A 14,410-nucleotide genomic window follows, 5' to 3' on the forward strand; every position below is an offset into this window, starting at 1 on the left:
TGTCAGTTCTTTTATTTAGTATAATCTTGCTATATCCAGAGCAGACAGTATGAACAGAACATTGGTTCACTTCCAATGCTATTGAATGATTGAGTGTGAAAGCCCCCTTTGCATATTTTCTCTTTTTAATTTTTTTTTTTAAATGTACTATTTTCCAGTGTGTTTTCCCATTCATGCGTACAGCCTTCCCATCTTGTCAGCACTGCCAGTCAGTCAGTTGCTGAGCTACAGACTGTTTGCTGCACTTTCTGTCACACAGGTGCGGAGAGATTTTTGATCTGACTTACAAATTCCCTGCTCCCCCTGGCAAGCTGGCTGGCTGTCATGCTGCTGCAGGGTGTTTGAAGCAGCTGCTCCTTCCAAGACACACTTCTTTGCATTTCCAGCTTCATTTTTCTTACACACTTCTTTTCCCCTTTAGTTTCATCCTTTCCATACCAAAAGGCATTTGGCAATGGAGCCATTCAGAAACAACCACAGTACTATAAAACTATTTCAGATTCTGGCTCATTGAGAAATTATCTGCATGTCCTAGTTTATCACTTAGTCAGCCATATTCAGCTGTGCATCTACATGCAATTTACACATGTGACTTCTAGATTTCTTACCGGTTAATGTTTTCTAGTACATCCAGGCCTTATTTTTTTTCAGTTTTATTTTCTTTTTTTTTTTAATTTTTAAAATATTTATGTCTGTTCTGATCAGTACACTTGAATATGGGACCTGTTTCAGGACAGCTTCTACACAATACTCTTAGAATTCAATCCCAGATTTTGGCAATCTACTGTTGTTCCTGAACATTGGGAGATTTCTCCTTTAAGTTTCAATGAACTCATTACCATTGCATCCTGCTAACCAGTTGTTTTACTAGTGCATTCAATCTCAGCTGAAGCAAAAGAGCAGAGGGTATTGATTACTCAACCAAATTTAGTTTTCTTTCTGAATTAAACCCAATTCAAAGTCCCAGAAAATTTTGAAGCACAATATTTTTCTTTCAGAAGGCAAGTGAGCTATAAAACTGAGGTAGAATATGTAGCATCTTCATCATATTTTGTTGCGTATGACATGAGTCTGAATTGGTCCCCAGGAACTCAACAAGGGCCTGCAATCAACTCTACTTGGATGTATTTGACTTTGCAACTTGGGATGTACTAAAACTTTATCTTGATTTCATATCCCAAATCATTTGCTCACATCCTGGTTTCCATCTGAACTGCTCTGAGGAGCAGCACTGCAGCTGCTCTAATGGAGTGAATCTATCCTGCAGTTCAGACACAGTCACAAGAGCTTTAGACAATACTGTAGTATTTACACCTCAGTTTTCTTACCTATAAAAGGAAGATTGCAGACTCAGGTTTCAGATGCATTAAAAATTTTTGTAAGCCAAAAGTGACATGTCTTTGCCTCCAGTTCTATGACATCCTAAGCAGTCGCCATTTGAGCTGACATTTATTGAAGACCTTAATGTGAAAAGCTGAAGGGGAAAAAAAAACCAACAAAAAACTACTGACAATTTTGATACCTAAAACTCTGCTTTTGCAGTTTTATTTGAATAGACTCAGCTTTATTTGGATAGTACTTAAAGGGCAGCTACAAAGAAGATGGAGGCTCTCTTTTCACAAGGAGTCATGTGGAGAAAACAAAGGGCAATGAATACAAGTTGCACCAGGAGAGGTTTTATCTTGACATAAGAAAGAAATTTTTTACAATGAGAACAATGATTTACTGGAACAATCTCCCCAGGGACATGGTAGAGTCCTCATTGCTGGCAGTTTTCAAGATGTGACTAGACAGGGCACTTGATGTTCTCCTCTAGGCTACCTTTCCCACAAAAGGTTGGACCAGATAATCTGTAAAGGTCCCTTCCAACCTGGGCTGTTCTATGATTCTGTGAGACTGCTTACTCTCACATCTAGTCCTAAACTGTCACCTAGTACTATTTTTATGATTATATAGTTACTGCTTCCCCTCACAGCTGGACTTAAGTCAGATTACACTTAAACTAGTTTTGTATCAGTGTAACTTTACTACTCCTAATAATGATAAATCACTGATATATGAGAGGAGGGAGATCAGGCCTAACAGAGATTATTTTTTACTTATACCAGATGTTTTCACCTGTTGCATTTTCCCTCCAGACAAATTACAAACTCCTTCCATTCCAGAAGAATGGAGAAAGTAAATTTGAGGTGGCCTTCATGCAGGCTGCTGGAGCAAACAAGAATCCCTGAAACCAACGTACAGCAATTTTCATAGTTTATACCCCTCTAACAGGGCACAATAAGATTTATTCAGCGTTTTGTCCTGGATATATTCTGTATCCTACATTCTGTGAAAGATAATCAATTGAACTATTTATTCAAAATGTATCATGGGAATGTATAAACAGACAAGTTTCTATCACACTTAGGTTATACTGTGTGGAGTTTTAGGAAAAAGCTTCCAAGACAGCAGCATATTTGTCCAGATAAAATTTACGCTGCCTGAAAGGTTTTCTTATTATGTTATCTAATTGATTGATTTCCTTAAAATTTCCTTTACATATATTCCTCTGCTTTACAATCATATTAGGATTCCAATTTAAAAAGACAGATAAGTCTGTTTTGTTACAGTGAATGGGGTGCCTGTACTCAGGGTAGCTATGGCAAAGTATATTCAAGTAATGGAGTAATTTAACCCGTTACATCATCATGAAAGAGCTTTCATAGTTGAGATGAGAAACCTTGTACTTCATAAAGTCTGGAACAGTGCAGGCAACACTTAATTATTTAAAGTCACCCTTCCACATTAATCTAAATACGAGTAGATTATTGTGCTTTCTGCAGAAAAAGCACCTCACCTCTGTCCTCTAAAGTGCTTTGCAGAAATACTGAGTCAAGATAACCTTCTTGCCCAGAGTCCTACAAGGCATCAGCACCAGAGATGGGAATAAAGTCCAGGATCCCAACCTGTAACCTCTCCTGCACTGACTGGGGATCATGCTTCCTCCCAGGGAGTCCTAACACATTATTCCACCACTATAAAATCACACTGAACTAAGAAAACAGGTAAGGAATAAAAATAAATCACAGAAATTAAAATCATGGGAATGAAAAAAATTGAACAAAGGTGGTTTTATAATCCTCAGAACAAGAAGAAACTTGGTAGTTTGATGTCAGCTGACTGACGGACTCCTATGCTACTACTGCAAAATTAACAAGGGCTTAAATGTATAATCAAGTTTAATAAGTTACTATGTATCAGCACAAGCATGGTAAGCTATTTCATAAGCCCACAAAGCCCACAACAAATGCAATACAACTTGGCTTTGCATGTTTTCCTTTCCTCTGGGACTAAACTGTTACACTTTTAGTGCAGAAAGAGACAAGCTGGTTTTGAGACTCTAGCACACTAATTTGCTAAGTTGTGGTAGCTTGACTTTATGTCAAACTCCCTAACTCTACTAAGAACATAAGGCTAATGGGATAAAGGAAGTGAAAAAGCGTTTCCTTGCCAAATGTTTTTTTAACAGGCTTGAAAATGATAGTGACAACCATATATAAAGCTTTTCCACCGTTTGACCAGACCATCATAATTTCCAGCCTTCTATAGTCTGGTACTTCTCCACCTCTTCTTGTCTCCGCTTGTAATTACCACTCCTAATTGCACCTGCCTTTTTAGTTCACTTGGCAACAGCTGTATAAAAACATCAGCAGTGATGATTAGTAGATATAAGACCATTAATATAACTATGCTTTAGGCAGATATTCAGGGGATGGAATCCAAAATGACAGAAGTCTTCCTAGCCACAGAACTCCTGAAATATTGGGCTTCCAAACAAACAACCTTTGTGCTTTAGGAGACTTGTCCTCTGGAGGTGGGACAGCAATGGCTTTCTGTAACGCTTCAGCTGAGAACTTTGGTTGGTGAGGCAGCTTGTAGCCAGGGCTCCTGACCAGAATATCTTTTGTAGTTATAATGCAAATGGGACATACCATACCCTTCATTCTGATCACTCTGAACTTCAGCAGAGATACAGGCATATAGCTAAACTCTGTCTGTTTTGATGCTTTTGAAGCTCAAATCAGATTTTTAACCAACTTTGCTATCACTAGGACAAGGATGTGCCTAGAGGCTTTGCTGAATTGGGGCTTTTGGCTTATCATCAAATTAAGGGAAAACACGCTGTAACACACTCACCTGACTCAGTCACAGCTGTAGTGTACGATAGTGATCTCCACATTTATTAAACACATGCTCCCTCTGGAGCTGGAGATGATACAGTAACAGCTGTTTTATTCTGGTTTCTTTTTAAGTCATGAGGAGACAAACACAAACGTGTCTCTGGTATAATTCACAGTGTTCACACCTACTAATGCAATTAAGATGTACTACGATAAACAACTGTTAAGTTCTCCTTATCTTTTACAATCCATTCGCCCTCCCATTCTCTCTCCCCACTGTTGCTATCATTATTGTAAGTAAACTAGTACTGAAATCTGACTCAGCAAAGGGAAATTAAGCTTTATGCAAAAAATAAATGAGGTAGGTTCTCCTGGGTATAGTATCCTCCCAAAAGATACTGAGACTAAATATAAGATATTGGTAGGCCTGTAATGAAGACAGTGAAACAAAGCAAATACTGGGAAACCAGGGTTTGCCCTGACTTTAATGTCAGCCTGGCCTTCCATTGGTATAAATTCATATTTCTCTGTGGATCATTAATCTTTTTTGTCCACAGGAAATAATAAGAACACTTCTAGATAGCAAGCAAACATGTAATTTGGGACACAAGAATGATATTAAAAGCCCCTACCATGAACTCCAGCGTGGCTTTTAACCACAGCTTATGGGTAGGAGCACAGTGGTACAATACACCCCTGAAACACTGGGGCAGGCACAGCACATCTCTGGAAGCTGAGGAAGTTCACACAGCAGCTGACAATTTTAAGGCAGGTGCCTCATACCAGAAGACACCTTGCCTTCGGCTGCTTAGTGCAAAAAGGGACATATTCCTTCCTCTGCTCCACCCCCAAGAGAATATCAAATGCCCTTTTTGAATTCTGAAGCTACCACATCACTTGAACCAGCTGATGAGCTTAAACCACATGATTAGCACCAGCCTTGCTGATGGCTGAGGCAGGAGAACTGGGCCTGCAGACAGGGCATTGCTTAGGCTTGGTACTGCTCCCTCCATGCTGAACTCATCCCAACTCCAAGTACGTCCTAAGCACCTTGCACGATGCTTCTCCCCTTCTCCCAAGGCATTTGAAAACAGGAGGGAAAAGGTGGCAGTAAACTGCATGAAGAACCTTGTGGCTGATTGTTTTAGACTAGCTGAGTCCTTGAAGAGACTTTAGGTAATGTCAAGGACACTGAGATTGTGTGACTGCACATGCATTTTTCAGAGACAGAGAAGTAATCCCACTGCAATTAATGGATCTTATTATGCTCAAAGTCAACAAGCTTGCTAAAGGGCTTTGGCAAGTCAGCGCCTTTGTGTTTGGATTGCAACGCTGGCTATGTGGTGTGCCTTTGTCCACTTCAGCCTTGTTTACCAACAGAGATATACACACAATCTAGCCCTAGGCACAATTCTGGCTAAATATGTTGATGTGTATTTTTGCGTTCCAGCAGTTTCTGTAGTGGCACTTACAAGTGAGACAGATGAAAGTGAGTAAACACAGATATTAAAAAAAACATTTACTTTCTCACCATGCATGTTTACTATTTGCAGTTCAGTCAACTGACAACTGAAAGAGATCATTTAATCTCATTTCCTTCCTCCAGCATACCCACCTGATGTATTTCTGTGGGGAACCATGGCACTACAATGTAATATTTGCTGTTATTGTAAATTGGTACTTTATTTTTTAAAAGCTACAAACTGTTTGTTCATAAAGCACTTTGCAATGACCATCAGTCTATTTGGTAGGTTGCTTGGTCTTTTCAGATCTAAAATAATTTGAAGATGTTGCTTCAATTTAAATGTCCACATCTTATATGACATTTTCTTTGTAAACAAGTTAACACAAATATATTATTCCCATGCATATTTATTATGTGCATATAGCAGCCAACCTTTAAATCCACCGCCCCAGTCCTTCCAGCAAACTAGGAATCTTCTTTGCCATAAAAACTTACCCTTTTCCCTCAATAAATCTATTCTTTAGAAGAAACTTTTGCCTTTAGAGTCTCATTTTTCATTTATTTCATTAGTTTCCATCTCAGATAACTAAATTCTCTTTTATTGCAGCTGGGAATTTTTATAATGTGCAAATTGAAATAATGATTGTATCGCAGTACTCGGCAAGTGGTTTTCATTAAGCCTCGAGCTACTATTCTTTGCTCTGTTGGATATCTTTGTGTCAGGGTTACTTTACACTGGACAGAAATTTGAACAATTTACGTTGAAAAGAATGACTAAAAACCTATTAGGTAACAACCTTTAAAATGCATTGGTTAATGAGCTTAATTCTATGTTCTTGTCATAATCAAAATACCTCAATTGCTTAAAATTTAATAATCATGCTGAAAAGTGGACCTGTGAATATATTCCAGAGATTCGCATTTCTGAAAATGAAAATTACTATTTGTCTTTACAATTCTGTGTAAGCAGACACACAGTGCCAGAAACACACTTACATTTCTGAGATGGTACAGTGCAACATTTTGCTTTCCTGTCAACAGAGTGACTAAATTTGTATTCTGTGTCCAGCTAGCATTTTCTGGTTAATTTTGCTGACTTGTTCAGAACCATTTGTGTGGCTTGTTGAAATTTACAGCGTGCTTACACCCTTGATCACCAGACTCATCTGGTCAATTTTTGTCATTTGGTATTGCCTATTGGTAAATGAGTTTGCTAGCATATATTCCCACTGCTGCCAGGGTCACCAGAAGTCTGAATGAACACAGAAAGAGTCCACTTAATTGCAAAGATTTATAGCTATGCTGTTTTCTTTTCTCTCTTTCCTCTCAAACTTGTCTTCCATGTCTGACATGTACAGAAAAGGGAGAGCTGCTTATTCTAGTCAAAAGCAGCAGCAGACAAGGATCACAGTGTTGCAGGGATTCCTTATTTCTACTGCTAGTGCATAGGCAACAGAGAAGCAGTCTCCTAATCCACTCTAGACAGGGTACTGAACCAAAGAAAATGCTGTGTCAATATAATATCAGCCGTCATCAGTCTGCAATGAAGCAATGAGTTACATGACTGGCAAAAAAACCATAACCTGTATAACTTCCAGAAGCAACAAGCTGTTCATTTTGATTTAAGATACCATGCTCTCAAAGGTAGAAGAAAGTTGAACTATTATACAATAAACAGATGAGAAATTTTTAAGTCTTGGAAACTCAGAAGCAGAAAGTTGCCATTTGAAAATCTGCCTCTGCCTGCCCAAAGAGCCTGCTGTTTGAACCAAGTATAATTTCTATGTCAAACTAAAGTCTTTTCCCCTGTTCTTATTTATAGTTTTGCTACAAGTTTGGGTAGCAGAGGAGTCAGTCAGTTCCAACCAACCAGTAACATGATTTTGGGAGCTCTGGGGATAAAAAGAATCCCCCTAAACAGTTTCTGCATTTCTGATTGAACAAAATTATTCTAAAGAGCACACTGAAAACTTACCAATGGAGCGATGAATACAGGTATGCTGGTTATCACTCAGAAAAAAGCCCTCTTTGCACTGACATTCATAGCTTCCCATAGTATTTACACAAATCTGCTGGCACCCTCCATTGTTATCCTGACACTCATCAACATCTAGAAGAGAGAAGGAAAAAGAAATGTAAGATAATGCACAGATTCAGAATATACATCTAGAAGAGCAAGGAATCCATAAAAAGGCACACTGTAAATTAAGCTAATGAAAACTACCCGAACCCCATCAAAGTTAATCCAAATTAATCCACCTAATTCTTTTTCCTGCATACTAGGTTTAAAGGTAACATAAAAAAAACACTGGGGAGGGGAGTCCAGCTAAGTCTCCAAGTATTCTGAGCTGCAAATTGATTTCCAATGAACAATGAATGTTAACATCCTAAAAAGGCTGTGACCCCATCTGCCAAGTGTGGTGTTGCACTCTGTCATTCCCACTCCACTTGGAAAGACATACTTCAGGCCTACAGTAATTTCTAGTAGGGGTAGCAGGCAAACACAAAGGGCATTACTGGGTGAAAAGAGTCTTTATAGAGTTCTGGTCTTGAACAGAACAGCATGTTTCAATTACTGGAGTCATAACCCCCTACTTTGTCAGTTTGTTTAATGTTGTTTAATGAAAAGAAGGCTTCTTAAATCTAAATGTTCCATGTCTGTATTGTCATTTTAATAGGCAAATATATAAAACCACAAAGGCAGCATTAGCTACTGACTGTTTTGAGGGTCCCTGCCTACCCCCCATCACCTCTTTTTGGCATAAAAGTTTTTATGCTGTTGTGTTTAACAGGCACATATGTTTCAGCATTGGGAAACCACTGCCACTAAAAGATATCTGACCCACATTCAACCTTTTAACTCTCCTGGTTTGCTCATAAAAGGTATATCATATCCATTTGCTCTTTTTTTTTTTTTTTTTGATAAAAGCAACTTGCCACCTGAAAATTCTATGCTTTCCATTTTTATGGTGACTCTGCAACCAGTTAGTTATTTCACTGTGTGTGCCAACATGTCAGCAAATGGGTTGGTGTGTGTTTTGCTTTCATTTTATTTTTGGAGAGGGGAAAAAACACAACAAAGCTAAATGATTCACAACATTCAAAAACTCAGAGGAGCTGGCACAGCTACTGCAGAAATTAATTCCTCCAGGACTAGCCACAATACACTAAGGTAAAACCAAGCTGCTTTTGCCAGTACTCTTGCAGGCAAGGCCAGGAAGCTCTGAAATGCTGGAGAAACTCACCCAGTAACTAATGCAGCAACTGTTGGCTAGCTCCGGCAGCTTGCTCGGCTAAGCCTGCTATTGCTGTTTGTGCTGGTGTGCTGCCTGTGCTTCACTCAGTAGCTCTTTCTCACAGAGCAAAAAATCTCTAGGGTAATTGCAGCAGTACCCAGGGAAACCAGGCAGGCTCCTCCTGACCTGAACTACAATGCAAGTGCGTAGACAGTTCTTCTCCCTCTTTTTATTTACCAGGAAATGTTAAGTACTATTGCCTCAAATTTTCTGTATCAAAATCCTACCTGCCCTCAATTTTTGCTCTCTTCCTGATTTGAACTTTTTCATAACTCATCAGAGCAGTTTTGCAGGCCAAGGAAAAGGAGAAATGAAGATTTTCCTTGCCTACTGCAGTATAAGAAGGAAAGATAAATCAGACAACTTTCTGAGACTCTTCCTCTGTGAGTCAGCAGGCCTTGCTTGCCCTATAAGCACCAACTCAAACGTGTTCCTTCAAAACAGCACACTGGAATCTAGATCCTCCTCTCTGGAAGATTAGTTGAACACTTACTGAAGGCAAAAGTCTCAGTTGGTACATGTACAAACCCCCAAATTTTGCTACAAAGTACACAGCCCTCCCAGCGCTCTGTTTATCATATCACAAAGCAGCTTGAACTTGGAATTGCCTTCCAGCTCTGATGAATAATCTGAAACAAATGCAATGATTTATAAACATTTTTTTCTGCTCTTGATAGTAAATGCTGATGATTTACCACTTCCGTGAAGAGACAGCTCAATTTACCACCAAGTCCCAAATCCATATGCTGGAATAAAAGTTATTACAATTTAAACTCTTTAAAAAGTTTTACTGTGAGGAACTTCTTCCAATTGTTTTCAATTACTTGCCTCAGAATTTTTTTAATATGTATTTATGAAGAGAAGGAGTTGAAGAAAGGGAGCAGCTGGGATCTAGGACTACTATATCTCTATCTCCATACCACAAGCCTTCCAATAAATCTTGATCTGGTGGTGTAGGATTAACATTTTCTCTTCTCAGGCCTCAGTCCTACTAGGGTCAGGCTTTTTGGAGCACTCTGTCTTACTGCAGTCTTAAAAGTCGGTACTGCCTATTATCCACCACACCAAGCAATCTATTGGACATGGCTGCCCAGAAAATATTTACCAAATTATTTAGTTGGTAAACTCTCTTTCCAATAAAGTCACTTTATGATCAGCCTATTACTAACCCAGTTTAGAGAATGGGGTAAAAAAAGTCTTCTGAAGCTGGGAGAGAGAACTCCATCAACTCCAAGGAGCTCAAGCTTTGGTAGATCTGAAAAAATAATTCCTTTACGTATATGAAAGCTTACAAAGCTTACAAATTAAATAGCTGCCAAAGGGGCTTTTTCTTTTTTTCATTGTTTGCGTAACTCTTGTTCAGAGCAGCTCAAGTTACCCGGCTGAATCTGTAAACATCGGTAATGCAGCATATGTGAGATTGCATTTTGGACCAGATTTTCTAGAGATAAAAATCCACGTAAACACCAAAATAAGTAGCCAGGTTTTCAATAAAGCTCTTCTGGCTCCAGTTTTGGAGGCTCTACATGTCAAACTGGGCTGTTGACTGTTTTGAAAAACTGAGGGTGGATTCTCAGGAGCTTTAATTGTTGCCAGTCTGTGACAGTTTACACCTGCTGGAGATCTGCACCCCAGGGCCTAACTCTAGATATAAGAAAAAAGCCACTTACGATGTAAAATCCCTTCACTCAAACATCTAAGTCTAAGCCCCCAAAAATTTATTAAGCATAAATACAAAGCTCACTTTCTTTATTACTCTACTCTTTATAAAAAAGAATTTTTTTTTTTTTAAAACAAAAAGATGTGTTGTCTTTGGCAACCATTTGCACAAGATCAGCTGCCACTGGTCATCTTATCCAGGACCAGGTTTGTCTCCCTGAGGATGGCAGCCCCAAGGCAGCAGGTGCAGGTCTCCCTTCCTTTAAACTGGTGCGTGGAAACTCAAATCCTTTTCTAAGGCTCCTTATCTGGCAAAAGTTTTTTCACCCTGCTTAGCCTCACCACCTGACAGTATGCTGATTCCTACAGTACATTATCCAGTGCTTACGGGAGATCTGAGCCTCAAAATCCTTGATGATGATCCCAGGGTGTGGAAGCTGGAGCAAGGTTTCAGCAAACCTATGCAATCCAAGCTCACAAAAAGATGGAAAAAGGTTCTCACCTGAGCTGAGCTCAGATGGTTATTCCACATGGCTCCTCAAACCCTCATCCTCAAAAAGAGGAAAAACTAGTAGAAAGTGAATATATGTCCTAAAGCCATTCTCTGTAATAGTCTAAGAACTGTCCTGTGATTACATCTACCAAAGACAGTCCCTGATCAAAGCACCTACAATAACTCAGTTTCCACAGCCCTTAACTACTCCTTACCCACGCAAATAAATACCTAAGATGACAAGCAGCACAAGAGCTACTTATACAGAGTTTAGACCAGAATGACAAACCTATGATTCCAGGGAGGAATGATAAGGGCCCTGTGATAAGGGCCTGGACTTCAAATTGGCCAGTCATCATCAAGGACAACAAGGGATAGGGAAGAGCCAGCTCAGGGAGAGGCTGGGAAAGGAGAAGTGTCTTTCAGAAGAGGAGGAGAGTTAATGGCTGCATATATATATACATACATATATAGATCTATCTATATATCAGAAGCATTATGCAAATTGATGCATATCTGAATTTGCATAAGGCCTCTAGCTTTTTGGCCCACCGCCTTCACATAATCAAACTTGTGTTCTGTACCTTGGTAAGATGAGGTCCTCTAGAGAGCGGTAATGTGGAACAGTATCAAAGGGTAGGAAACTACAGTTGATAAAGATGGATGTTTTGTTTATTAAATAAACAAATGCTTTTGGTTTCTCAGTTAATTTATCTGACAAACTTTTCAAACTAGCTCCACTGGTATTTTACCCTGATCTGGCTTAGAGCTTCCTGCAGTATTTGGCCTAAACAACCTATTCTGATTGAGTGTCCTGTTTGGATACCATTGAGGGAGAAAGGTCTGCTAAGGTCTGAAACCAAACCCACAAGCAGGAAGATACAAAAGTGGAAACACTATACAGAGTCAATGTCAAGAGCAGTATGTCCACTGTCCACTTCCTCCCATGAACTTCTCTTCCTTCCTTCTGACATTTTTCTTTCATGTCAGCATTTTCATAAGCACTTAAGCCCCTCAGAAATCTGAGTCTCATCTTCAAAGTCTCCAAAGCATTTGGGAGCCACAGTACAATTCACTTACTATAGCATTAAGATTCTTTGGAGATTTCTAAAAATAGGACTTTGACTCATGATCCAGGGAGCTGATCCTGCTAGCTCTTCTCTAAGCTACTCTTTGAAACTTTTGGAAGATTTCTCTAAGATGCAGTGCAGAACACTGTGATAGAGAGATGAACTACTGATAAATACTGCAGACTTTCCTCAAACGTTAGCAACAAAACACCACTGAGGTTATCTTGTATTTGTAAGAGAATTATTAGCAACCGTAAACTCAGAAAATGTAAGTGCCTGATTCCAAATTTAAAAATCATTATATTCTGAATATTTCCAGTCAGAAAGCTGGCTGAAAGTCTCATTAAGGAAAAAAAACCAAAACAAAACACATTCCTAGATTTACTATAGTCATAGTTCGTCTTACACCAAAGGAACTTGTAGCCCAGCACCCTCTCTTTGACACTGCCCTGTAGCTGATTCTCAGGAGAAGACTGTAGAGATGGGACAGAATCATTGCTGGCAGGCTCTCCCAGCTTTCAGCAATCACATACCTATTAACCTTACTAAATCACTTGTTAGATCATTGTCACTGCTGGATCTTTCCTGTATGAATTCAACTAATCTCTTCTGAGCCCAACATGATGGAGCAATTACTTATGTAATTTGAGTTATATCAAAAAAGACATACTTTTGTTTGTTTCAAACATGCTGCTTCATAGTCTGAATGAATGCCCCCTAATCCTATTATTGTGAGAAATGGTAAATTCATTCCCTACTTGCATTTTCTGCATCTTTCTTGATCTTACAGATCCCCCTCAGCCTCATACTGTCTACCTCATCTATTTTGAACCCTGAAGCACAGCAATGCACAAATATGATAATTACAGAGACAATTCAAATTACTTCAGTATATCATGTTTAAAACAAAAAGTGCTCATTTCTAGAATGTAACCTTAATGACAGCAACATTTGGCACATATTCATCTCACTTCTATATTCCACTCCCTCCAAGTACCATGATGCTCTATTGGAGTGGGTGTCTTGGAAGATCGGATTTCAAGATAGCTGTGGAAGCCCAAAGAGTAAATCTGGCATGTAGGAGTGAAGCAAGTGGTATCAGATTAGAGGTTGTAGGCAGGTGTTCCTGCTAGAATGGTCATACAAGTAGTGACATGCTGTCAAGGTAGGGAGGGTGATACATTGCATCAGCTGAGGGGGCCATGGAAACTGGAATCATCACTAATTGAAATAACTGCTAAACCATCTTTCTTAGACCAACTTTATATGAGCATGCAAAGGGAAATATCAGGAGAAGGAGACACTACTACCTACATACTCAGCATTCATATCTGTAGGAGATCTGAAATCAGATTTCACCAATAATTTAAAAGCAGGGCCCAAATTTTCTACTATTTGCACATAAGGTTAGAATTCCACTTTTTGTTCCCTTCTTTCAGAAACTGAAAAATCTGGTGAAGAAAAAGAAAAAGAACAATACACCCTTGAATCCGATACTTCATTCACCACCACAGTTGCAGAAGTCTTCACTAGAGCCCTTTTTAAGAAAAAATCCCCTTGCAAAAAACCGGATCCTACAGCAGTGAATGTTTACTGGAGTAGACATTAAGGAAAACAAACAGTGTGAAAAATTAACTTACCCTGAAAAATAAAGCACATTTTACAGAAGAGAAACATAAGTACTAATCACAGGGATGCTCTTGGGTGATGGATACTAAAATAATTCTAAAATGATCAATGAATTGATCCCTAGAACCACTCTTTTCTTACGTACAAGGATACAACAGCTAAAATGATGCCCATGATCTGTCCCAGAGAATCCTGTCTCTTAATGAGCTACAATCACCTATCACCTCAATACCCACTGACTAGGCTTCTTGTTTGCCTGCACAGTTATAGATGTGTGCAACTTGAAAAGGAATGCTTAAAATCTTTTTTCTGTAGCTATTTTGTGACACATAGTGGAATTCCTTAAATTTCACACTACACAAACACAGTCTAACTGCATCTGCAACGGACTTCTTTGCTATGTATAGCGTAGGAAATATTCACTTAACACAAGAGCTTAACTCTGCTGCATGTGATGCCTGCCCATTTGCTGAGCTGAAGTAAACAGCCCCACGGACATTGCCTGAATGTTGCATTGAGTTCAGGTCTCTTGATGTCACTTGTTTATTCTTTTCTTAAACAACTGGGCACTAGTGTCTGTCCTTTTAAGACACCAAAACCCTTTTTGCAGCTTTTAGCATTTCCAAAATAAACAT

The 14,410-nt window shown here is 39.1% G+C and overlaps 1 protein-coding gene across 1 annotated transcript in view; it reads right to left on the reverse strand.

Annotated features, from left to right (window-relative positions):
- Positions 1-14,410, reverse strand: part of SCUBE1 (signal peptide, CUB domain and EGF like domain containing 1) — a gene marked incomplete at both ends in the record, with an annotated part of 212,072 nt that overhangs the window by 148,953 nt on the left and 48,709 nt on the right. Inside the window, one exon of the mRNA XM_082012017.1 lies at positions 7,604-7,738. Within this exon, the coding sequence (XP_081868143.1) occupies positions 7,604-7,738 (135 nt within the window). The remainder of the gene's footprint in view (positions 1-7,603; positions 7,739-14,410) is intronic.

Source organism: Phaethon aethereus (genome assembly GCF_964289735.1).
Source record: "Phaethon aethereus genome assembly, chromosome: 1".
Lineage (NCBI taxonomy): Eukaryota > Metazoa > Chordata > Aves > Phaethontiformes > Phaethontidae > Phaethon > Phaethon aethereus.